The sequence below is a fragment of the Talpa occidentalis genome, unplaced genomic scaffold (genome assembly GCF_014898055.3).
Source record: "Talpa occidentalis isolate TD23 unplaced genomic scaffold, MPIMG_talOcc4v2.1 talOcc4.7, whole genome shotgun sequence".
NCBI classification, from domain to species: domain Eukaryota; kingdom Metazoa; phylum Chordata; class Mammalia; order Eulipotyphla; family Talpidae; genus Talpa; species Talpa occidentalis.
In genome coordinates, this window is record NW_023605083.1 from 83,717,163 (window position 1) to 83,739,553 (window position 22,391).

General features: G+C 54.4%; 1 protein-coding gene across 6 annotated transcripts in view; it reads right to left on the reverse strand.

The window, feature by feature from the left end:
- Positions 1 to 22,391, reverse strand: part of MYO18A (myosin XVIIIA) — a 93,933-nt gene that overhangs the window by 20,284 nt on the left and 51,258 nt on the right. For all 6 annotated transcript variants that reach the window (XM_037494640.2, XM_037494643.1, XM_037494642.2 and 3 more), the window contains 20 exons: positions 21,891 to 21,954; positions 21,531 to 21,675; positions 19,919 to 19,930; positions 19,029 to 19,205; positions 18,728 to 18,818; positions 18,265 to 18,457; positions 17,388 to 17,474; positions 14,843 to 14,984; positions 14,544 to 14,703; positions 13,602 to 13,788; positions 13,086 to 13,329; positions 10,634 to 10,743; positions 7,196 to 7,261; positions 3,859 to 3,987; positions 3,001 to 3,144; positions 2,532 to 2,621; positions 2,290 to 2,409; positions 1,969 to 2,080; positions 1,408 to 1,535; positions 934 to 1,088 (listed from right to left, as the gene is read on the reverse strand). In XM_037494640.2, coding sequence (XP_037350537.1) covers positions 934 to 1,088; positions 1,408 to 1,535; positions 1,969 to 2,080; positions 2,290 to 2,409; positions 2,532 to 2,621; positions 3,001 to 3,144; positions 3,859 to 3,987; positions 7,196 to 7,261; positions 10,634 to 10,743; positions 13,086 to 13,329; positions 13,602 to 13,788; positions 14,544 to 14,703; positions 14,843 to 14,984; positions 17,388 to 17,474; positions 18,265 to 18,457; positions 18,728 to 18,818; positions 19,029 to 19,205; positions 19,919 to 19,930; positions 21,531 to 21,675; positions 21,891 to 21,954 — 2,556 coding nt within the window. The remainder of the gene's footprint in view (positions 1 to 933; positions 1,089 to 1,407; positions 1,536 to 1,968; positions 2,081 to 2,289; positions 2,410 to 2,531; positions 2,622 to 3,000; positions 3,145 to 3,858; positions 3,988 to 7,195; positions 7,262 to 10,633; positions 10,744 to 13,085; positions 13,330 to 13,601; positions 13,789 to 14,543; positions 14,704 to 14,842; positions 14,985 to 17,387; positions 17,475 to 18,264; positions 18,458 to 18,727; positions 18,819 to 19,028; positions 19,206 to 19,918; positions 19,931 to 21,530; positions 21,676 to 21,890; positions 21,955 to 22,391) is intronic.

The window sequence follows — 22,391 nt, forward strand, 5'->3', positions numbered from 1 at the left end:
TAAGAAAACTCCGGGCAGCTGAAACCTAATAAGTTGCCCAGCGGGGAGTGCAGCAAATGGTAACTAGGTTGAACTGGCACTGTCATCAGGGTGTTCAGGAGGGAGGTCCCACTAAGGGTGCTGCCTCTGCCTCTAGGTAAAAGGGAGAGTGCAGGTTCAGATAGGATCTAGGGCAGCAGAGTTGCAGTGCTGGGAGGGAGGAGGACATGACCTTCATATTTCCCTTCATTCTTGGCAAAGCAACAGCCCAAGTGGGAAGGTGACAGTGAACCCCGGCGGGTAACTGCGAGTCACTGGGAGAGCTGGGCTCTGCCCCTCTCACTTCTGCAGTGGTGGGGGTGCCGTTGCCCCTTCACAAAGGCAACCAGTGCCTCTGCTAGCACTCCTCCCTTACCGGGTGCTGTTCCCACTCCCCGCTGCCCTGCTGTTCCCAGGGTGTGTGGGTTCCTCGGTGTTGCTAATAAAGGCGTCCCATTCCCATCCCCAGCCAGGGAAATTAATTTAGATTGGATTTTCTCCTGTGAGGGCTGCCCCCCTCCTTTGTGTCATTACCATAATGAGATGGAAGTGGCACGGTAGTTTAACAACATTAGTCAGGAGAGTGTTTGTGGAGCTGAGGCCCGGAGAGATGGGGAGCTGGGTGGGGGGCAAGGGGCAGGGCTGCAATGGAGAGGGTCCTACACGGGGCCTGGCTCTGGCCCTTCTTACTGGGCCCAGGCAGGGTGACAGGCACACTTATGGGGAGCACATCCCAGAGTGCTTCCTGTGGTTTGAGTGAGCCCCCATTCACAAAGACAAGAGGCTGTGTAGGCAAGTCCCTACCCTCCACCCACCAATTCACATCTTCCTTCCTTCCTCCCTGGAGGAGGAGGCAGGGAGCATGACGGGCTGTTGAAGAAGATCCTCTCAGCCCAGGGCATGGGCTCCACCTACCTCCTCTGCTTCTTCTCCAGCTCATGGTTGCGGACCTGCTGGCCCTCCAGGTGCAGCTTGGTGTCCTGCAGCTCAGCTGTCAGCCGCTGGCACTTCTTCTTGAGCTGCTGCAGAGCCCGCTGGCTCTCATCACTATCCGCTTGCAGGTCCCCGAGCTAGAGGCCAAGATGGGATGCACGGTCAGCAGCCATTGAAGCTTGGAGGTATTAGTGATGAAGTTAAGGAGAAAAGGTGAGGGAGGGAGAGACCCAAGGATGAGGGACAAAGTCCAGCTGTCCAGGAAACCTGACACTGTAACAATAGTTTGCCCATGGTTGTCCCCTGTACCGCAAGGCTAATATGCCAGCCCATCCCTATTGTTCCCAGGCCTGCCTGCCTCAGCCATTCACCGGGCACTCACAAGTAGCACTGAGCCCCTCCAGTGCCTCCCAACCCCTCTCAGGTACAGAGCTCCACTCCCTCCACCAGACTTACCCGCCTCTCCAGCTGCCTCTTGTTCTGTTGCTCCACTTCCAGCTTGTCCTCAAACTCCTGCTGGAGCCGCTTCTTGGTAAAGTCCACCTCCCGCACAGCTCGCTCATACTTCAGACGCCATTCACCACCTATGGTGTTGGGCGCAGACAAGGGAGGACTGAGCTGCTGAGAAACTGAGAAGGGGTAGAGGGGAAGAAGGGAGGGGCGCAGGTGGAATCCACCAGAGGGGCTCAGAAAGGTCTTGGCAATGATGTCTTCCTCCCATGGAAGGAACCATCAATCAAGAGAAGCCAAGAGGGGGTGATGTGGCTACATGTGCTGCCCTCTCCTCCCAGATTGCCAAGACCATGGGCTTCAGACGGTGTCATTAATGAGGTTGTTCTAGCCCTACCCAGTAATCCACTGCATTTATTGGCACCTCTGCTTTCTCATCTATTTCACTTAAGCCTTACAGCAGTCCTTTGGAGGGCAGGCAGGCCTGGACAAGGGGTGTGGTTACCCAAGGGTGGCATCACGCTCCCCACTCATGCCACTGCTGAGCTCCTCCTGCCTCATACCTACCTGTGTCATCATCATCCATTTCCCCATTGATCTCAGCTGCCCGGATGAGACGGGCCTCCATCACCTCCATCTCCATCACCTCCATTTGCTTCTTCAGTGCATCGTACTGGGTCTGCAGAAGAAGGGGTTAGAGGTATGCCATTCCACCCCTCACTCAGTATCACCTGCACCCCAAAACCACACAAATCCTGGTTATACGCTTACCCAGGGCAGATGGGTGCTGGGCTAGTGGCGAATGCCACAGGTCCTTGTGGGGAGCAAATGGGCACTAGGGTGTGGCGGCCACTAGTATGGCTGTCTTCACCCCAGCCCTGCCCTCACCTGCAGCTCCTTCATCTCCTTCTCAGCTCGGAGCCTCTCTGCAGTCTCAGCGTCCAGCAGCTGGGAGGCGGACTCTCCCGTGTTGCGTTCATCTGTCAGCTCCGATGTCAGCTCTGAGATCTGAGGTTGGGGGAGGGAGTCACCAACAGTCGAAGTGCCTGCCTCACTCAGCTGGAACACTGAGGGAGGCCCTCCTGGGCAGTCACCCTGCAGAGGTGGTCAGTCTGTCTGGTGTCACTCACCCGGGTCTCTAATCGGTCACTGTTGAGCCGCAGCTCATTCCGCTCCTTCTCCACCTTCTCAAGCTTACCCCGCAGCTGCTGGATCTCCTCCTGGAGGAAGGAAGACAGAACCAGAGGCACTATGAGGGGCTGGGGCCCAGAATCTGCACCCCTAGGGTGAACAAAGCTAGGGAAGTTTGGGTCAGGACACAGGAAGCAGGAAGCGACTGCCTCTCAGGGGTTATTCATAGGCCCTGCCCTATAGCCTCAGGATGCCTGAGATTTTATCCTAGAGGTAACCCAGGGGCTCAGGCAGCACTCCAGAGGGACACTTTCTGTTTAATGGGCATAGCTCAAGGACACCAACCCTCTGGAATAAACAAAGGAGTACTTGGGAGCCCAAGACAAGCTGGCAAGGCTCTTATCCATGTGGATGAACTACAGACCTTTCCCTCCTGGCAACTTGGCTGCTCTGCAGGCTTGTACGTACGTCTTTGTTCCGGATCTGCTCCTCTGACAGCTGTACCTCGATGAGGGGCCGTACAGTGGTAAAGAGCTTCCACCAGGGCCAGTCCTTGACCCCTTTATTCTTCTTGATATTCTTCTGCACACAGCGAATAGCCAGGTCCTGGATCTAAGTTAGGATGGGGTGGTGCACACCGGGTCTCTTAGTCCCTCTGGCCTTGCAGCTTCCCCACTACGCCTGGCCAGGGTGCCCCACCACCAGCACTGCTGCTGGACTGCTCCTCTGGCCACCTGACCCAGAGTCAAACACTCCCCATGCCACTCTTTGTCCCCAGCCTCCCTCCATCCCTCCGTGAGTGGGTGGCAGAGTCTGGCCCTGGGAACACTGCCTGGGCACTAACCGCTCCACCGTCATTAGGAATAATTTCATCTGCTTTATTTGCTGCCTGATTATTTCCAGCACCCTGGCCTAGATGTGCTATAAAACCTAATCTTGCTGAAACACAAGAGGCGGTGGTGCTGGCTGTTTTATGGACTTGCTAATAAGAAAAGGAGTCGCTGACACAGCTCCTTAATCTTCATGGAGCAGCCTATCATCCAGAGCCCACCTTTGCTTGGGTCCTGTTTCCCCCTGCCCCCTCCTGCCACATTGCGGGGTACACTAGCCCTTGTGCTAGCACCAAAGAGCTGCCCCTTCCCCAGCCTGGCCCAGGGCATGGTGCCCTTGGAAGGTCCCTGACTCTTCTCCCCTAGCTAACCATTGCTTATAACCCCAAGACCAGCTCCTGGGCCCTGCACGATCCTTTGAGAGTCCCATCCCACCCCAGGCACTCTGTTTTGTCCCACCCGACTGGGGAGCAGGATTGGGATCCTGGTATAGCACCTTTCTCTTCTTGAAGTGTTGGCGGGCCAGGTAGCCCTTGCAAGCGGCCTGGAACAAGGTTAGATTCCTGCTAGTTTGTTCATCCCGCTGCTCCTCCAGCCGAGCCAAGGTGCCTGCCCGGAAGAACACCTGTGGAGAAGTGAGCTAGGTGAAGGCAGGAGACTGGACTGCGGAGCCCAGCAGAGGTAAGGGTGGTGAAGGGGAGCTAGCTGGAAGCAGGAGAAACAAGCAGAGGGCACAGGACACCAGTAAACCTGGGAAGCGGCCCTTGGCTTGAGAAGAAAACTCAGTCATCCAAGAGAGGAGAGAAGGAGCAAGGAGAGGCCCTGGGAAGGCAGAGGGAGGAGGGCCAGCTTGGGGACTGGTGAGATTTTGGAAGGAGAGGAGTAAGGTGGGAAATCTAACTTCAAAGAGATGAAAGGAGAGGGAAGACAAAGGGAAGGTATAGGGTAAGAAGGAAATGAAACAGTTGCTGCTCAAAGGGGCGATGGCACTCCCAGCAATACCTATGGTGGCTTCTTCCCCCAGGACGGCCAGCAACACTGTCAAGGCTTCTTGTGCCCACAGCCCCGGCAGGGCCCAGCCACAGGCTCCAGCTGCCTTTGACATCCAGCTGCCTGGGATCAGGTGCCGTGTATGTGTGTAAGAAAAAAAGGTCCCGGAAGCAGTGCACAGAGGAAGGGGCTGGGAAAGGAAGGGGCAGGGGCAGTGGGAAGCTCCTACCCCTTCTCCACACCCTCCCTCCCAGTTTCATTTCAGACCGTCTCCTCTTTCATGTGCCAACACCCCGCCCCCACACACACCCAGGTTTCATCTCATGAAGAAGCCAGTGGGGTAGGTGGATGGTTGGCTCAATCAAGGGACCTGTCATACAGGTTTGGGGGCTGGAGGGCAGACTAGAGAAACCAGTGGGATGCCCCAACAGCCAGGCTTTCCTCTCATTCTTTGGTGCCCTGAGCTGGAGCTGGGTAAAACCTTCCCTACTAAGAGGAAGAAATGAGTGTGGTGGGGGGAGGGGAGGGCAAGAAGACGAGGGGAGGGTGAAGGAGAGAGGTGGAAAAATTAAAAAAGGTTCATCTTAGGTCCTAGAGAGCAAAGGCACATCTAGGAATGTCTCCACCTCCACCTTGCACAGAAGACAGGAAATCCCCTTTGGTGGGACAGAGAAGATATCAACTCCGTTGCAACACTCAGAACTAGTAGGTAGAGCACCCCAAGGTCTCTCTTCAGGGAATAAGTGGGAAGAGTGTCTAAACTTTCTGCTGAGAAAGCTCAGCCTCTGGAGACGCCACAGAAACTCCCCTGAGGCTGGCCTGGGAGAAAGCTCAGTCCTCCGGACATGTCTCCAAATCCCGTATGGGGGACTGAGCACCTGGGATCTACCAAGCCCTACCTGAGCCTCAATTTCTCACCAGGTCTGAGCCTGAGATTCCTCCAGGGGATAGGGACAATCCAGGGCCCACCAGAGGGAAAGCATGCTAGTGGTCTACACACAGGGTGGTGCCAGGGAAGGGGATGGAGAATGGCCCCAAGTCACAATGAAAAGAGAAAGAATGATCTAGAGACTAAGACAGCGAGCTTCAAGCCTCTTTGGAACACTGCACATTGGGGGGACTGAGTAAAGGCTTAGGGTTATCTCCTTCCAACATACCTGCCCATATACATACACATACAAACAATGTCAGGAGGCTCTCAGATCCTCAAACTCCTTGTCTGAACTTCACCTCACAGTCCTGTGGGCTCATAATGAGATATCCCCTTCCTCTGAAGCAATGTGACAATCAAACAGGGGATCCTCGCCCACCAGTGCTAACCATAGCTGAGAAGTACTGAAATTTATATCCTAAACCAGACGTGAGCAAGCGTTCAACTTTGCCCCTTGCTCTGCCCTGAACATGAGTGGGTCCTGGGGCTCACCTGCCATAGTCACGCAGGTACCTCAGATGATTCGGATGGCAGAAGGTCTGAAATGGCAGCCAGGAAGAGAACCAGCCCGTTCAGGCCCCCTCCTGCCTACAACATGCCTTGGAGGAGGTACCAGCCCCCTCACAGCAGCCAGCAGCAGCCTGGCCTGCCAGAGGGATAGGAGTTCACCCAGAAAGAGACCAAGAGGCCAAAATGAAATCTTTGCCTGCAGCCCCTTAGTCAAGAAAAATTTGGTGGGGGTGGGAGGGTTGGGGAATGGGGAGAAGTGAGTCAGACAGAGGTAGACATAGCAGAGACCAAAGCCTGGGGAATGACAGGGAAAGAGTCGGGACCACAAAAGACAGTGAACAAGGAGAGAGAAAAAAACAACCAGGAATCAAGGAAGAGAAACCAGCAGAGACTGTCAGAGCCAAAAAGAAAAGGGAAAAATGGGACAGCAGAGGTGAAGATGGGAAGACACAAAGACACAGTGAAGGGAAGGGAGAGGGATTCCCAGCAAAGGAGAAGGCAGGGCAAGAGGAACCAAGAGACTCAGAATGCAGAACAGAAAGAACAGTGTGGACAAGAGATACGATACTTGTCCTTTGCAAGCATCCCCTTGCACCTTGCACTCCCCACGAGGCCCAGGGACCTGGAGCTCCTTCCCTTCCTGCTGACAGATGGACGGGTCCAGAACCCGGGCTGGCTCCAATTGCTCCCCCTCCAACCCCCAGCCCTTGAAGCACATACGTGGATGCTGCACTCAAGCCTCCCAGTCTCAGGATAGGAGGGCAGGCAGGGCTCCCTGCCCCATGGGAGGGACCCTCGGCTGACCCTTTGGTGTGGAGTGAGGTGGCTGACTGACACCCAGGGGTGGGCGTGCCAGTTTTTTATTTGCAGCATTCCATTCAGATGAGGAATTCAGCCTGTGGGCAGGTGGTAGCTGAACCGTCTAGCCACAGCCTGCTTGCTCCTCAGGGACCCTGGCAAACCTAGACGACTCACCAAAGGGAGCTTTGCCCTAGGGAGCACCCTGCCTACCGCCTTCCTGCTTCATCCAGCTCTCTCCTTTCCATCTTCCCCACTCCCCACACCAGGCCTCAGACCAGTTCCGGGCAATCTTCCAAGCCCTCCTGACATCACAGAGATGTTCATGGCACTGAACAAGCCAGTTATTCTGAGGGAGGGAAAGTCAAGTTTGCTGCTGCTGGAACATCAAACTCCTCGACACTTTAGAGGAAGGGCGGCCTCAGATGGCTGGGAGTAGGGGCAGGGATGAGGGCAATATTCAGATGGGGCCCCAGGATATTCCTGAAGTCAGACTAAATAGGGAGGGCAGGAGGGGAGGGCCAGCCATATGGATGAGGGTGACCAGAGAGTGAGGGCCTGACCACCCTAGCCCAGGCCTTTTCCTTCCTGTGGGATAACTCACCCGGCTCAGGCCCATGCAACAGCTACTCTTCTCCAGGTCCAAGGACTCCAGCAGCTCCTCCACTGCCTGCAGAGAGAGGCCTCTGTAATGGTGCCCACCCAGGGGCTCCCCACTTCCACACAGGGTTTCACCCAGTCACTCAGTCCTTCCCCATCTGTCCTCCATTCAGACAGTCCATTATTTAACGAGCACTTCCAGTGAGCTTCCAGAGCATCGTGGTCTTAGAGTCGGGATATAAAGGTGACTATAAGTGGGACAAACTATCTTGCTGGGGAGCAAGGAAAGTGAATTAGTGAAGTACAACAGGAGGAGGCACCTAAATCAGACAAAGGGCCCATGTAAGGCATCCAGGAGGAGGTGTGGCTTGTGTTGGGTCTTTAGATTCAAATAAGAATTAGGCAAAGTGGGGAGAGGGCCTTTTGGGCAAGGGGACTGACATGGCATGAAGACACGAGACTACAACAAGTGCTGAGGAAACGCCAAGAAGTTCAGTGTGACTGGAGTGAAATGAGGGCAGGGGACAGTTAGGTGCAACTAGAGAGGTGGCAGGCAGCCTGTGTGCTTTGAGAGCACTGGAGGATTCTCTCAGGGAGGCACATGATGAGATTTGCATATCAGAGATCTCCCTGCACAGGGATGGAGGATGGATGGAGGGTGCTCTCCCTGCCTCCACAGCGACTGCAGCAACTCATAGGACAGAGGCTGGAGTCTGACCCAAAGGAGGAGAGGAGGGGGAAGGAGGGAGACATTAAGGCAATAGAGCCTTGCCAGATGTGGTGGAAAGGTGCATGAGAGGGAGGACTCTAAGGACACCCTGAGGCTTCTGACTTAATTAGATCCTGGAGTCTCTCTCTGAAGTATATAAGGAATACAAGAGAGAAAAAAATTGAGAAATGATAGAATCTGTTTGGTTTAAACATGCTGAGTTTAAGGTGCTATAAGGCATATCGGTAGAGAATTCCAGAAGAGAGCTAGATAGAAATTCGTGTTTGGGGCTCAGGAGAGAGGCCTGGGCTAGTGGTATTGATTCGAGAGTCATCAATATATCTGTGGTAATTGAAGTGATGGGTGTGAATGAGGTGTCCAGGAAGAAGAGTGCAGAACAAAAAACATACTGTCAAGGAGAGCTTTAAAGAAGGACCTTCACTTAAGGAGCAAGTGGGGGAAAACGGAAGCTCAGAGGAACTGAGAAAGAAACAACAGAAAGGTAAGTGGAAAACCAGGAGTGGCAGTGGAGAAGCTGAGCAGAGAACATTTCAAAAAGAACAGGGTGGCCGACAGTCACAAGTTGCCGGGATGGACAGAAAGTGCCCGTTAGCTCTGGTAATATGGAGGGCATGGTAGACGGGAAGGTCCGGCCCAAGGATTCAGGGGTGGGAGCCGGGCAGCTGCAGAGGGAGGAGGGAATGGCAGCCGGGCTGGGGTAGCAGGAGGAAAGTAGGTGCTACCAGGTAGGAGAGAGACAGAAAAACAGTCCAGCGTGAGACAGGGTTGACAAGGCTCCTTTCAGAGAGCAACGTCTGCAAAATGTCTCTCCACTGAGAGAAAAGAGCCATCAGGGGAGAGGCTGAAGGAACAGGAGCCACATAAGAGTTACCCTTGATGGGGAGGGAGATCAAAAAGAATGGGTACAAAGCGCAGGAGGAAAGGACTGGAGGAGGGGAAGGATGCCTCTCCCATATGGACAGGGAGGCTGGTGAAAGGAGGTGGTATCTGAGGAGCAGTGGAAATTGGACCCTTGATGTTATTAGCACTTGGAGGCAAGGCCAACCTGGGGAGGATCCGTGGGTGAAAGATGAATGGAAGAGCAGGCGAGGAGCGTGGAATAGGGGCTAGATAAAATTGGGCACATGGAAACCCGGCCAGGCCACTTCAAGAGCCCAGTTGAGGCTGGAGACCATGACCTATAGAAATGCAAGTCCACGCTGTTGCATACTTCTCTCCCTCAGTGCTTGGGAGCCCCAGACCAGGGAGTGCAGAATGCCCAAAGGCTGGTCCTCTGGGGTGGGTGGTGGGCAGGGCAGGTACCACGGAGGCTCAGGAAAGCGAGGGTGATGAATGACCAGAGTGTTGGCTACAGAGTCCAGGCTGAGTAGAAAAGAAAATGAAGTCAGAGGGAATGGATAGAGCAGAGAAAATGGAGTGAGGTTCAGAAATGAGAGGTCTTGATAGAGACAAAGAACAGGTCTGGAGAAGAAGAGCGACGAGATGCATAGGTAGGAGGCTGTGCTCAGAGAATGTCACTATGGTATTAGATGTCAGAGGTGGAGCATTTCCAGGATGACAAGCAGCTGAGTGTAGCTTTGAGTGGGAGGCTGGAATGGAGGTCCAGGGTCATAGAGAAGTGAGCATGGAGCGGGTCATCTACACCCACACTGAGGTCACGTGGGACACTGGCAGGTTCTTAAGGGCGAGGATGGAAAGATCTTTGAGACCTTCATGAATGTGGGTGTACGACTCAGGGAGCAAGAGAAGGGGGGCTTCCTGCCCCATTCTGTGGAGTACCCTTCCTTTTGGGGAGGCCATAAGAAGGTCTGGGATGCCATCAAAGTCAATCTGGGTACCCGAGGCCAGAGCACAGTGGAGGAGGGGTCCTTTGCTCCAAGAGCCCTTAAGTTCTGAGGAACTGCTTCTGGGGGTCAAGATGCCAGCCCAGAGTGGCAGAGAGATATCCTCTTCTGCTTTGTGGTTATAAATTCAATAACCTGGGGCTGACGAGGGGCCTTGGAGCCTCAGACTCACCCCCCACCACCACTAGGCGGCCCCTCTATATCAATCTTCCTCCTGGGGGGATGCTTTCCCAGCCCTGCACAACTTTTTCTTTTTTCTTTTTTTTTTTTGCTTAGAAGAACTGGGGTGTAGGCCAGAGGTGCAGGGGGTGAGAGGATCCACCAGAGACATAGTAGGGAGTTGAACAGGCAGATTTACTGAAATATGCTGCTGAGGGGAGCAGCGGATGAGACAGGAGAGGTCTGCTGCACCATATATGAGTTAGCTCCCTGGCCCAGGATTGAACTCAGGCTGTAGAGGTGAGGCTGAGACTTAAACCTGTAGGCCGCCAGGGAGGCATTCTGTACAACTTTCTTTTGCAGGAATTAGTCCCTGATGTGGAGTTCAAAGTCGAGGGGCCCTAGTGTTATCACGGGTCAAGATTTAAAAAGGGAACTAGTTTGGACCTGCCACCTGGGAAGCTCTTGGATGGGCTGTCTGCCATACCAGAGAGCAGACACCCCCATTCAGGCCTCCAAAGTGGGTGGCTCTTCTCATGTTCCAGGCTGCCTTCTCCCCACTGCCACAGCTTTGTCGTCACACACCCTTGTTCTGGCCCTAACTGGCCCAAACCAGGAGCCTGAGCAGGGTCAGCCCAGCTCTCTCTAGGTGAGGGGAAAAGCGGCTGCTTGGAGGGGTGTTTGTTGGGGCTCTGGGGCCCAAACCTACCCGCCTTTCATCCACCACAATGTAGTTGCGCCCGTGTTTCTTGGTCAGGTGTGGGGCCAGCACATCAAACCGGCGGCGGAACTCAGAAAACACCATGTGATCAGGGTAACCTAGAAAGAGATCAGCTGGCTTGTCAATGCCTTGCCTGCTCCCATCAGGCCCCAATAGGTGCTAGTGCCCAGGCAGCCAGTGGGAAAGTCATCTGAAGGGGAAGAAACTGTGGGAAGCAGAGCCTGCAGTGGGAGGCAGGCCTGGGGAAGGGGGGCAGAGAGGAAAGAGACAGGAAGGAGGGACAGCAGGCTGAGAGGACAACTGGGGCTATCCCATGGGAGAATTGCAAGGTTTAGAAAGGTAACAAGTTCCTTGTCAGTAAGGTGTGCAAATGGCATGGCTTCCATCTGTCAGCAAGCTGTGGGGATACAAGCCTGGAAGACCTCTAAGATGCTTTCTAGCTCTCCAAGGCTATGACTCTGTGATAACCCAGAGAGAATGATGTCTTGAGGACTTAGTAAGAAAAAAAAAAATAGAGCCTCAGATAGCAGCTAAGAAGAAAAGTGCATGGCCCTGGGGGTAGAATCATGGGCCTGGCTCGTATCATCACATCACCTTGGATATATCACTCAACCTCTCAGAGCTTTGGTTTTTCACCTGTAAATGGGGGTCCTACCACATGGTGGTCCTAGGGATTAAATGAGAAAATAGGTAGAAAGCACAGCTTGGTTCACTTGGTGGGTGTGCAATAAAACCCTCCCTTCTTTTTTTCCAGTCCCCTGAGGCAAGATAACAGAAAGGGCTCCCTGCTGCCCCCATACAGACCTTGAGCCCAGGCCAGGTGGTCAACGGAACTTGTAGGTTCTCTTTCCCCAAAGAGTGCTACTTCGAACAGAGACCCCCTGCTGTCTGGGTTGGAGGTGGGGGCAAGGATGAGATGGCTTCTGACTCAGAGCAATGGCAGGACATTGGCCAGCAGGAGGCTACCCTGAATCACCCTGAGGACTTACTCCTACAGAATCGCAGATTTTCAAACCCAAAACAGGCCTTAGGCCAGATATAACTCATCCTCCAGATGTGGAAACTGCAGCCTGAGAGGTGAAGTGTCTGGCTGGTTCAAGGTCGCAAAGGTTGTGGCTGGAGGCAGAACTGTATACCAAGCTGGGCTCCAGACAGCCGGTTGGGGGCTGGCTCCACTACACTGGGTTAGCTTGCTCTGGGAAACCCTCCAACTGGGAGATGAGGCTGATGCATGTGCCTGATAATTGAAACAGGAGGCGGGGGCCGCTGAGGGGCCAAGACAAAGTGAGCTATTGATTGTATCTGAATTGCAATTAAATTGATGGGCCAGGATAGCAGGTCTGGACGCCTGGCATCTTAATTAATCATCAGTGCTATCGACGGTGGCTGGGGGCTGGGGGAGGGGAGGGGGGCCTGCTGCTGCTGGCCTCATCGATCTGCTTGTTTGAGTAAAGCACATTGATTTTGGTTCAGAGCGGTAACAATCTGGTTTTGAAATAATAAACACCAACTCCATATCAAGACGTGGGGACAGATCGATGATTTATTTAGAGCAGGGCAGGAGTGGTTTCCTGCCTTTAGCTGCTATGGAAAAGTGAGGGTGTCTGTGCAGATGCCTCAAGGGGACTTGACCATGGGTGGGTAAGGCCCTTCCCGCTCTTCTAGGTAAGGAAAAAGGGTCAAAAACAAGGCAATTCATCATTTTTCAGGCAAACAAAACCCCACCAGAGAGGCATAAACTCTTGAGTTGGTCTGCCTGAACAGATCCTGCTCTGTTACTCACTGGCTGTGTGATCTTGGGCAAGGTACTTAACCTCTCTGAGCTTTAGTTGCTTCATTTGGGGATGAGAATAATACCGACATTTCATGAGGTAATTATGAGGACTACATAAATTAATGTGAATGGTGAGTTTAGAATGGTGCCGGGCACAGTGTAAATGCTCTAAGGATGTTAACTGCTATTACTATCACCCTTTCTATCCTTTCCTCCAGATGGATCCATAAAAAGGTTCTGACCTTTATAGGGAATTCTAAGTACTTCAGAATGACTTAGCACCCATTTCCCAGAGGGGGACTGGTCCAGCTACTTGCCTGCTCATGGAGGAGTTATTGCCACCAGGCCCACAAAGGGCCACTGGGTGTGCTGCCATGGCAGAGATGACCAATCCACACCAGGGGGCCAGGGAGAGGGATTTGCAGCATATGGGGCAGAAAGAGGCTGGGGATAAAGAGGACTAAACCATGGAAAGGAGAAGAGGTAGAGGGGAGTCAGCAGGGTGGAAAGAAAAAGAGAAAAGAACAGATTGGATTGGGAGGGATGAAAAGTATGGGAACCAGAGTAGAAAAGAAATCTTGCACCCCCATGGGCCCCATCTGTGAGGCAGGGAGAGGCAGTGGCAGCTCTAGAAAAGAGGCAGGCGTGTTGGGGGAAGGAGCCCACCTTGGCGGTACATGCGCATGGCATCCAGCAGGCGGGAGCCTCGGAGCTGGGCACGGAGCAGGGGCACATCGAGCTGCAGGAGCCCAGCCTCGCAGGGATCTCCCGAGGGCAGGTCTAACTCGCTGCTGCTGCTGACTCGGCGGGAGGAGGCAGAACGGGGCTCGCCGGCCCAGCCCTCTGCCACAGGCAGGAAGCAGTGCACAAAATGCAGCTTGGACTTCTTGATGGTGTCAATGAGGGCATCCTGCCAAAGGGGGAGGGGAAAGTTTCTTGGTGGGCTCTGATGGCCCATGCCCAGGAGAGCAGGCACTGGGACTGGGAGGCCCATACCTCACAGCATGGCAGGAGTCCCAGCGGTCAGGACCTGCCATATGCTATCCTTGCTAGGTCTGGGTGGTCACTCAGAGGGAGCAGTGTGAAAAGAGGACCTCACTCACAGTGATGGAGTCAGGATGCTGAGTGGGCACTGGGGCCAGGAGTGGGGCAGGACCCCGGGACCTGGGCTGGCACACTCACCACCTGCAGCTTAATCTGGATGCACAGCGACTTCTTCTTGACAGCTGCCATGCCTGTGGTGAAGGTCTTCCGCATGCTGGTGGCCCGGCGCAGCGCCAACTGTGAGCCACCCTCGAGGCCCGCAATGGAGCCCGAGAGCACGGTGGCGCTGCCCGACCGGCCCAGAAACAGGTTGCTGATGATTTTTCTGCCAGAGGTAGAAGGGTGAGGGAGAGAAAGAAGTCACATTCAAGGAGCAGCAGAAGCTGTTCCTTCTTCCCGCTCCTTTGACACCAACCCACCCCCACCCTGCTGTGGCCAGGGGTGTGGGTTATCTGGGCTGGGGCTGCATATCCTGCACCCCTACAGAGAAACCAGAGAAATCCTCAAACAGTAAGGTAAGAAAACCAGGCTGGGCAGATGCCAAGAGGCAGGCAGGGAATGGACAGAGCAGGGCGATCTCCTCTTCATCCCCAGGGAGGAACCTCAACATACTACGTACCGGAGTCTAACATCTACGTAATTTACTCATTATACTTCCTGGTCATTTTCTGTCTCCCCCACTTGAATGTAAATTTCACATAGGCAAGGGATTTTTGTTTTGTTCACTGCTATTGACCAAGAATCTAGAAGAGTCCTAGAACAGAGTAGGTGCCCAATAACTGAATGAATGAATTCTGTTGAATGAAGAATAGATGACAGGGCTTATATGACTGAGAGGGTTCCAAGGCCACTCCTGCCTTCTATGAAGAGTGTGGGGCCAATACTCAAATTTAAACCACAGGTCGTTCCAACCACATCTGTCCCACCTCAAGAAGGTGACTCCCAGGCCTTCAGGACCAGCTGGCCTGGGCTGCTGCCTCTGAGGAGGTGGAAGTTATCTACTCTGTTGGTGAGGACGTCTAAGACCAGGAGCCCAGAAACTTCTGGGAAGGGCCATGGGAAAGTGAGTGGTGTTCTTACTTCTGGGAGTCTTGCAGGAGCCGGGAGGCATTCTGGGTGGCTGGGTTCTGCTTGGTATAGCTCAGCCATCCTGCCATATTGTACTCGACCCAGTTGGTGCCATGGCTGTGGCCCAGGAGAAAATGCTGCAGCTTGCTGCTGCGCAGCAGGGGACTTCGGCCTGAAGGAGGAAGAATCAAGGCCCAGATCACTGGGGCATACACCCAGAAAAGCCCAGGGGCTCCCTGAACCTCCCAGGGGGTATAGGCAGGTCCTCTGGAGAAGCAGCAAAGGAGCTACCCCCCAGGGGTGCTCTCTACCTTTCTTGTCACCTTCCTGGGGGCCATAGTAGGAGAAAAGGCGCTCTAGGAGAGAATCCTCAGTGGCCCCCGGCACCAAAGCCTCCTCCTCCAACAGCCAGAGCAGGCCCCTTGCCTCGTCCGTGCGGGCCAGCGAGCGGACCTATGGAGGAGCAAAGAAATCCCACCATGTCACATGGAGTGTGGGAAAGGAGCCAGGGCCCCTCATCCAACCATACACTATAAACACGCTACACACACACAAACACACACACACACACACACACACTCTCTCTCTCTCTCTCTCTCACTCTGCATCTCCTGCCACTCACTGCTGACACCTTGTGGAGCAGCAGTGCAGCCAAGAGAAAGAGGGGGCCAGAAAGAGACCAGAGAAGCCCACAGTGAACCATGATTCTCTAGGTCTCATGTCCAAAGTCACCAAAAACTGAAGGCTCCTAATGAGCCCCAGTCCACATGCACAGGCTCCTCACCCCTCGTCCTCCCAGGGTCACAGGAGTTTGGAAAGTCCCAGGTTGCCGTTGCCCTCACTCCCTGGACAGGACCTCTTGGGCAGATTAAAAGAAATCTGTCAAGTCCTGAGCACAGTGCGTGGCCAAAGGAAGCTCTCAATAAGTGATGGTTATGGGGTTAACACTGGTCTCCTTGAGAGGGAAGAACTCAGAGAAGGCTCAGTGCACTGCAGATGGGATCAAGTGCCAAAAGTCAGCATAAGTGATTTCATGGATGTGGCAGCCAAAGTGGGCAGAGCTGGTGTGACTAGAGAGAAGGGGTCCCCACATGAAGGGAACAACCACTCAGCTGCAGCAACAGCTGTTCTGGAAGATCAATGGGCTAGTGTTGGTAAATCCCCCAGTTTTACAAGAGAAGGTGGAAACACTAAATACCCTATGCAGGCTAAACAAACTAGGCCTGTGGCCACATCTGGCCTGAAGGTGAATTTTCTATGTAATTCCCTAATTCCCATAGGCAAGAAGGCTCAAACTTTCCCTACATACTATTCTGGTCTGGCCATGAGGGCAGTCTATGCAAGAGAAGCACCATTTCCCCGCGCTTTGACCCTAGCTCCTGCATCTTCTCTCCAACAGCTGCCCAGGGGAGCTGGTGTGATTATTGGGAAGAAACAGAATATACCCAAGGACCAATGGATAAGGAAGGTCCTAGGGCAGCTGGAGCAGGAATGCACAATGAGTGTATGGCACAGGGAGTGGCAGGCTCTGCAGTGAGGAGACCTCAGCCCCAGAGGTGCTGCTGCCCATCAGACAGGGGAGAGCAAAGAAAGGAGAGGATGGCCATAACCCACTCAAACACACTGCCTGGCCCACTGGGGCTCCTCAGCTCCTTACTCCCCAGACCTCCTGGGAATGGCAAAGGCTCTCAGCAAGAGCCCAGGTGTCAGGAAAAGAAAAGCCAACTTCCCTGGGGACACACAGAACTTGGACACTTTAAGCATTTGTCCCAGGGGGACACTCAATCTCCCCAGAGCCCAACCTACATGCGCACTAGCCCAGCAGGGCCTCCTTCAGCAGAAAGAAACAGGGAAGCAAGACTCAGAGCAAAGGAGGCAGATCAGCAGCCTAGCAAAAATGCCAATTCTCTACAAAACAACTCAGGGAATTCCCCTCACTGAAGACAATCTCCAATGCCAGGTGCTCATCAGGACAACCAATGCCCAGCATGCAAGGTGCCCAAGACACTAGTCCAGAGGGTGACAACCCTCATTCCCACAGTAGAGGGCTGAGGGTTCACATGCACACAGTCCCGCAGCAGAGTAGGGCATCCGTTTCACAGTTGGGCACTGTTCCCCTGCTTGTGCAGAGTGCTGTCTCTCCTTGCCCCACTCTGCCGACTGCCTCAATCGTGACTGTCCCTGGGGTCCAGCCAAGCCCTCACCACCTAGGAAGAAACAGCAGGGCTCCTGGCAGACACACTTGAGTCCCAGTTGATAAGAGAGGAGACACACCTTCCTACCTGGCTCAGACACCCAGGGGCTCTGACCCCCATGGCACCAGAACAGAAGAAAGAGGCACTGTCCTGGCTAGGCTGGCTGGGGTACAGGGGCAGCGCCCACAGCTCTCAAGTGCTCTAAAGTCTGGGCCCACAGTGGCACCACCAAAGCAGTGCACAGTGGGAGGGCCCTATGGAGGGAGAGGAATATATAGATTTTTTTTTAAATTTTATTTTATAGAGGCATGTTTTATTTATTTATTTATTTTTTTAATTTGTTTATTTGTTTTGTTTATACATGCACTGGGTACAGTCAGAAGCGCGGGAGGGTGAGAGAATTCACCAGAGCCAGAGCGGGGAGCAGAGCAGGCAGAAGGACCGAAGCACACTGCTGAGGGGAGCAGCGGGCGGCAGGAGAGGTCTGCGCGCCATGTGGGACCCTCCTCCGGTGGCCGGGGAGAAGCCAGGGATCGAACCGGCACCGCAGAGGCCGCGGGCAGCTTCGCAACCCAGTGCTCAACCGCTGCGCCACCGGGGAGGCCCGGGAGAGGAATATAAAGGAGAGGAAAGGCCAGCCAGGCCTCACTGGAATTCCTACCAGGGACTGATGGGAGGCTTCATCCACAGCAGCCACAGAGTCAACCATGGCTGGCTCCAAGTCGTCAAATGCCACCTCGATGTTCTCCTAGGAAGGAAGGCAGAGTGGGAGTGAGCACAGGCCCTGTGTGGGGTGCAGCCTGTGAGTAGGCCAGAGGGGGATGCTGGGGTCAGCAAGTCTGACCTCCTGTCCTAGGCAGGAGCTACTCCCAGCAGCCCGACTGACCAGTGTCCATTACCTCCTAAGGCACCACACTGTAGCTCTGAACAGCTAAAACTCTAACCTCCTTTTATATTGGACTAAAGTCATAAATTCCTGTTATTCACATTAGTTGATCTGGCTACACAGTGAGCCTACTCTCAATTTCACATAATTATCCTTGAAGCACTTGAAGACAACTGTCATTTTCCTCCTCAATCTTCTTTCATCCTAGATAAATATCCTCCCCAGCTCATTCATATGAGGTAGGATTTCTAGATTTTACCCCACCTACCCACCCTTCCATGGAAGGGGCCCAAATAATCACCATCTTAACAAGTCAGGAGACTGGGAGATGGGGAAAGTTAGGCCCCACACAAATGGAGGCAGGGACCATGGGGTGCTGGGGGAGTTTCATAGGAGGAGGCCTTGAAGGTGGGCAAGGAGGGCTCTCAGGGAACTTGAGTTCATCTTCATTTTCTTGGAAAGCAAACTCTCCACAAAGTAAGAATATAGCCTGGAGCAGGAAAAAACCCCACTCCAGAGACAAACGAGCGAAGTAAAGAGCTGGGAAGGAAGCAGCCAACAGGGAAGAAGGTGCCTCCCCTTACCCACAGATGGCATGCCAAGGTAAGGCTTTGGAGGGGTGGGTGGCAGCAGGGGCAAGGTCAGGTGCTACCTCCTTGTATCTTTCCAACTCCTGCACGAAGGTACGCTCGTGGAAGAGCCTCTGCAGCCGGTCCTGGGCGTAGTTGTGGCACAGTTCCTCAAAGGAGGCTCCGCGAGCTGACCCACCCTGCTCGGGGTTCTGGAAGCCAGGAGTGTCCACAATCATCATAGAGCAGAGTGAGTGCTGGCTGGACTTGAGAGCCCTTCGCAGAGAGAGGTGGGTGAGAGCTGGCCAGGGCCTCATGATCCACCCAATGGCCCCACTGCTCTGCCCCTGGCATCCAAGCAGCCCTGGCCTGCTCCATGCTAAACCCCCATGCCTGCCCAGGGGAGAGGACGCACCTCTCCCGGCCTGCAGCGGCAGTGAGCCCTCTGCTGGTGGAGGACGGCTCTGTTACAGGAGCACTAAGGCTTCAAGTCCACCTTTGTCAAGGCGGAGGCGGAGGAGCTCCTGGACCCAGCCTGGGACTCACCGGTTCATTAGGGAGACAAGAAGGGTGAAGACTTCACTGTAGAGGCCAGATGCCATGCCTTCTAAGCACTCCAGCGCACTCAGTTTGGGGCCTGTGGGGCAAGAGGATCAGCTCTATCTCCTGGTCCCTGGGACCCCCCCATCTGAGTATGCCCCCTACCTACCCAGGATAGGTCCCCAGGGCTGGGCCTCTCACCCTCAGGGAAACATCCACTTGCCCCAGCAGTCTCTCTACCCAGGCTGACAAGATGCCCTGGATGAGGCCTCCTGCTCACACCCAACAGCCCAGGGTCTCAAGGTACCTGTGCCATCTCCCAGGCTGCTCTCCTCAGGGCCCTGGCGGAAGGAGGTAGAGCGCTGCAGGGTACCCCCCTTGTGCTGGTGCTTGAAGATGGCTGAGGAGAGCTCCTCCAAGCTGCAGCCCAACAGGTAGGCAGCCTTCTGGGCCCACTCGTGGCGGGCAAACTGCTTGCGTCCACCTATAGAGAAAAGTATCTGGCATCTTGGATCTTCCTCCCTTGGGCGTTTGATGACCCTTTGCTCCTATAGGACTGGGGAGCAGACATCTTCCAGAGGAGAAAAACAGCCCTGATGACACCAGAGGGCTTTAGGCAAAACAGGGAGCGCCAGAAGCTGCCAGCCTTTCCCATATCCCCAGCAGTGGGGAGAGAGCGGGGGTGGGGGGGTGGGGAGGGGAATGTGCGCGCTCGCGCGCGCGTGCGTGTGTGTGTGTGTGTGTGTGTGTGTGTGTGTATGCGCGTGCGTGCCTCTGTGTGTGTGTGTGTGGGGGGGGGGAAGGAGCAGCTCCAAAAAGAGGATGTAACTTCACATTGCTGCCACCAGAGGGCTCCCTGAAAGAGGTGAAAAACCCTGTACAGGGCTTGGTTCCAGGGGTGCCAACTTAAGGAAGATGGTGAGCCAGCCCGCCTGTGATGAGCACAGGACCCTCTGTCCTGGGGGGAACCATCACAAGAGAATGCCAGTGCCTCCCCCTTTCATGATTGCATTCAGACCCTCTCTCTTACCCCCAGGCATCTGCCAGGAGAGCCCACAAACACCCACCCATGGCCCAACAGTGGGGAGGCAAAAAGAGCCGCAGGGAAAGGGAACAGCCCACGCAGACAGACGCGCCTCAGCCAACATGTGTCTAATCACGGCAATTAGGGAAAGCTAACAAGAAACAAGGTTTTACCTTCAGCAGCTTCTGTAAGGCAAAGGACCAGCATGCAGCATGCAAAGAAAAACAGCGTGTTAGCAAACAGTCATCAACTGAGCCCGCCAGGCCCATGGGAAGGGACCGTGGGGGTTGGGAGATTGTGAGGAGAAGCAGGAGAGAAAACACAACCACATTCAGATCCAGAAACACACACAGTCCACAGGAGTACCTTTAGGGGTGTGATTGCACTGACACACACACAGACCCACAAAGCCATTTTAACCCACACGTACGCGCACGTATGCGTGCACGCACACACACACACACACACACACACACACACACACACCCTGGAATATACTAGAAGCTCTGGGGAGGTAACAGATACAGCTCAAGCAGGCCCATGGGCTGGCACACCCAGCTCTCCACCCGAGTCAGTGCTGAGTAAGGTTACAGGAAACCTGGACTTGTCACCTCCTCAGAATGAAAGAACTTCCTCAAGACAGCCACACAGTCGCCTACACAGTCTGAAGATAATGTCTTTAACTCAACCTTATTCCTCTTTGGCAGGGATGTCACCTGCTGGTATCAAAGAAGCCCAACACCCGGACACCTGTTCCTCCATGCACCCACCCCACCTGTGCTTTCTCATTCCAGCTAGGCAGCCTGGGGCCCTTCACTTCCCAGAGGAAGATGAAGCCAAAGCCAAAGGTGCTGTTCAGGACCAGCATCCCTTTTCCCTAAAATGGAGGAAAAAGGGGTGAAGCGGCGCATACAGGGCCCATCTTTCAATGTAATCTCGAGGAAGGCACAACTTTTCCAGGCTGGACCGAGCCCAAGCCATTCACCAGCCCCAAGCACAAGTGCGGAAGCAGCAGCCCATTCATTACCACGGTGCCTGCTGCCCCCTAGCGCCTCCAACCCACATGCAGAAGGAAGAGACAGCTACCAATCCAGTGGAGAAAACGGAAGAACTCGGGGAAAACTGGCCTCTGGAAGCCCCAGGAAGCAAGCCCACCCTACCCTACCCAAGCCCCCATGGAGGGCATCCTCAGAAGTTCCAGGACCTGGAGGCAAAGCAGGTAGAAGCAGCTATTCCTGGGACTCTGAGAAGCCCCAGTCAGCAGCGCCCTCTCCAACCTCAACCCTGGGGTTTCTTCCAGGCCAGTCCCCTCTGCTGTGATAGAACAAACCCAGCCCCCAGAGAGAAGCCAGGGCAAGCACCAAGATGGGGCAATGTGGCCCCTACAACCCAAGGAGGGGCCAAGGTCAGTTACCCGCTTGCTCCTCAAGGGCCTCTGTCGGGAAGGGAAGAAGAAGGAGAGTTAATCCAGGAGAACAGCTCCACTCGTTGCTGCTGCCCTTCTCTTTCCCCTCAGCCTCCAACCCCCCAAGCTTCCCAGGTCTTCACAGTGTTCCCAGGCACTGCCACCCGAGTGCAGGCCTCAGACCATCCTTGGCAGAGATGCTTCTTGGGGTGTTTGCAGACTTCTGCCCTCATGTGGGGGACTGGGAAGAGGTGCAAGCAAAAGAGGGGAAGCTGATAACAGATGAACCTGTGCTCTGTGAGGACAAACTGAGGGCGGGCTGGGCCCCCACAAGCTCTCCTGGGTGACAAGTCAGGCTGTCGGGACCCACTGCGGGTTACCTTTGGTGGCTCCTGCAGCCCCCAGGTGGTAGATGGCGGCCAGGATGAGCCAGCAGGTTTTCTGTTCATCAGGGGAGATGCCTAGCACCTTCATGGCTGTCTGCAGCTTACTGAACTGCTGAGCTGCCTTCTGCTTCTCCTCAGGCTGCAAGGAGGGACAGGTACACAGTCACTGGATCTCAGAGGGGCATTCTCTCCCCAAACCCCCAGGCTGCTGGACCCTCAGGAAGGGCATGGTGTGGGCAGAGCCATCCAGCTAGAACTGGGCTCCTGCTATTCCCATAGGGCATCCCAAGCCATCTAAGGCTTCTCCTACCCTCTAGGCCTGGGACTATCAACCCAATCCAACAGGCCCCTCACCTTGGCCAATGGCACAATTCCAAACACATTGTTTTCTGCCAAGTGGTTCAAGTGGAGCTCTGTCCTAGAGGTACAAATGAAGCATCAGTACAGTGTTTGGTGCCCATGGCAAGGTCATCTGCCTGCCAGGGTGAAGACAGACTCAGTTTCTAGACTCCAAGTTCTGTCAATCATGCCCTACTGGTAGGCCTTTCCTGATGAGCCTGGACACTTGGTCAGAGGACGAACCACTAGGACAGGTCACCAGAGATTCCCTGGAAGGGAGCTGGGAACCTGCCTGAAGGGCAAGTCCAGTCAGGTCAGAGACTGGCCTCAGTCACAAGAAGTGGAAAGGATAACACCCTACAACTGCTTGCTCAGCCTTATCATTTATCCTTTTTTTTCAGCAAACACAGATAGCAAGCCTGAAGGTCTGGAGGGGAGATCCTGGCAGAGGCAGCCAACATGGGGGCAGGGAGGGCCAGTTTGGAGGACACTAGAAAAGACTTAGGCTTTTAGCCC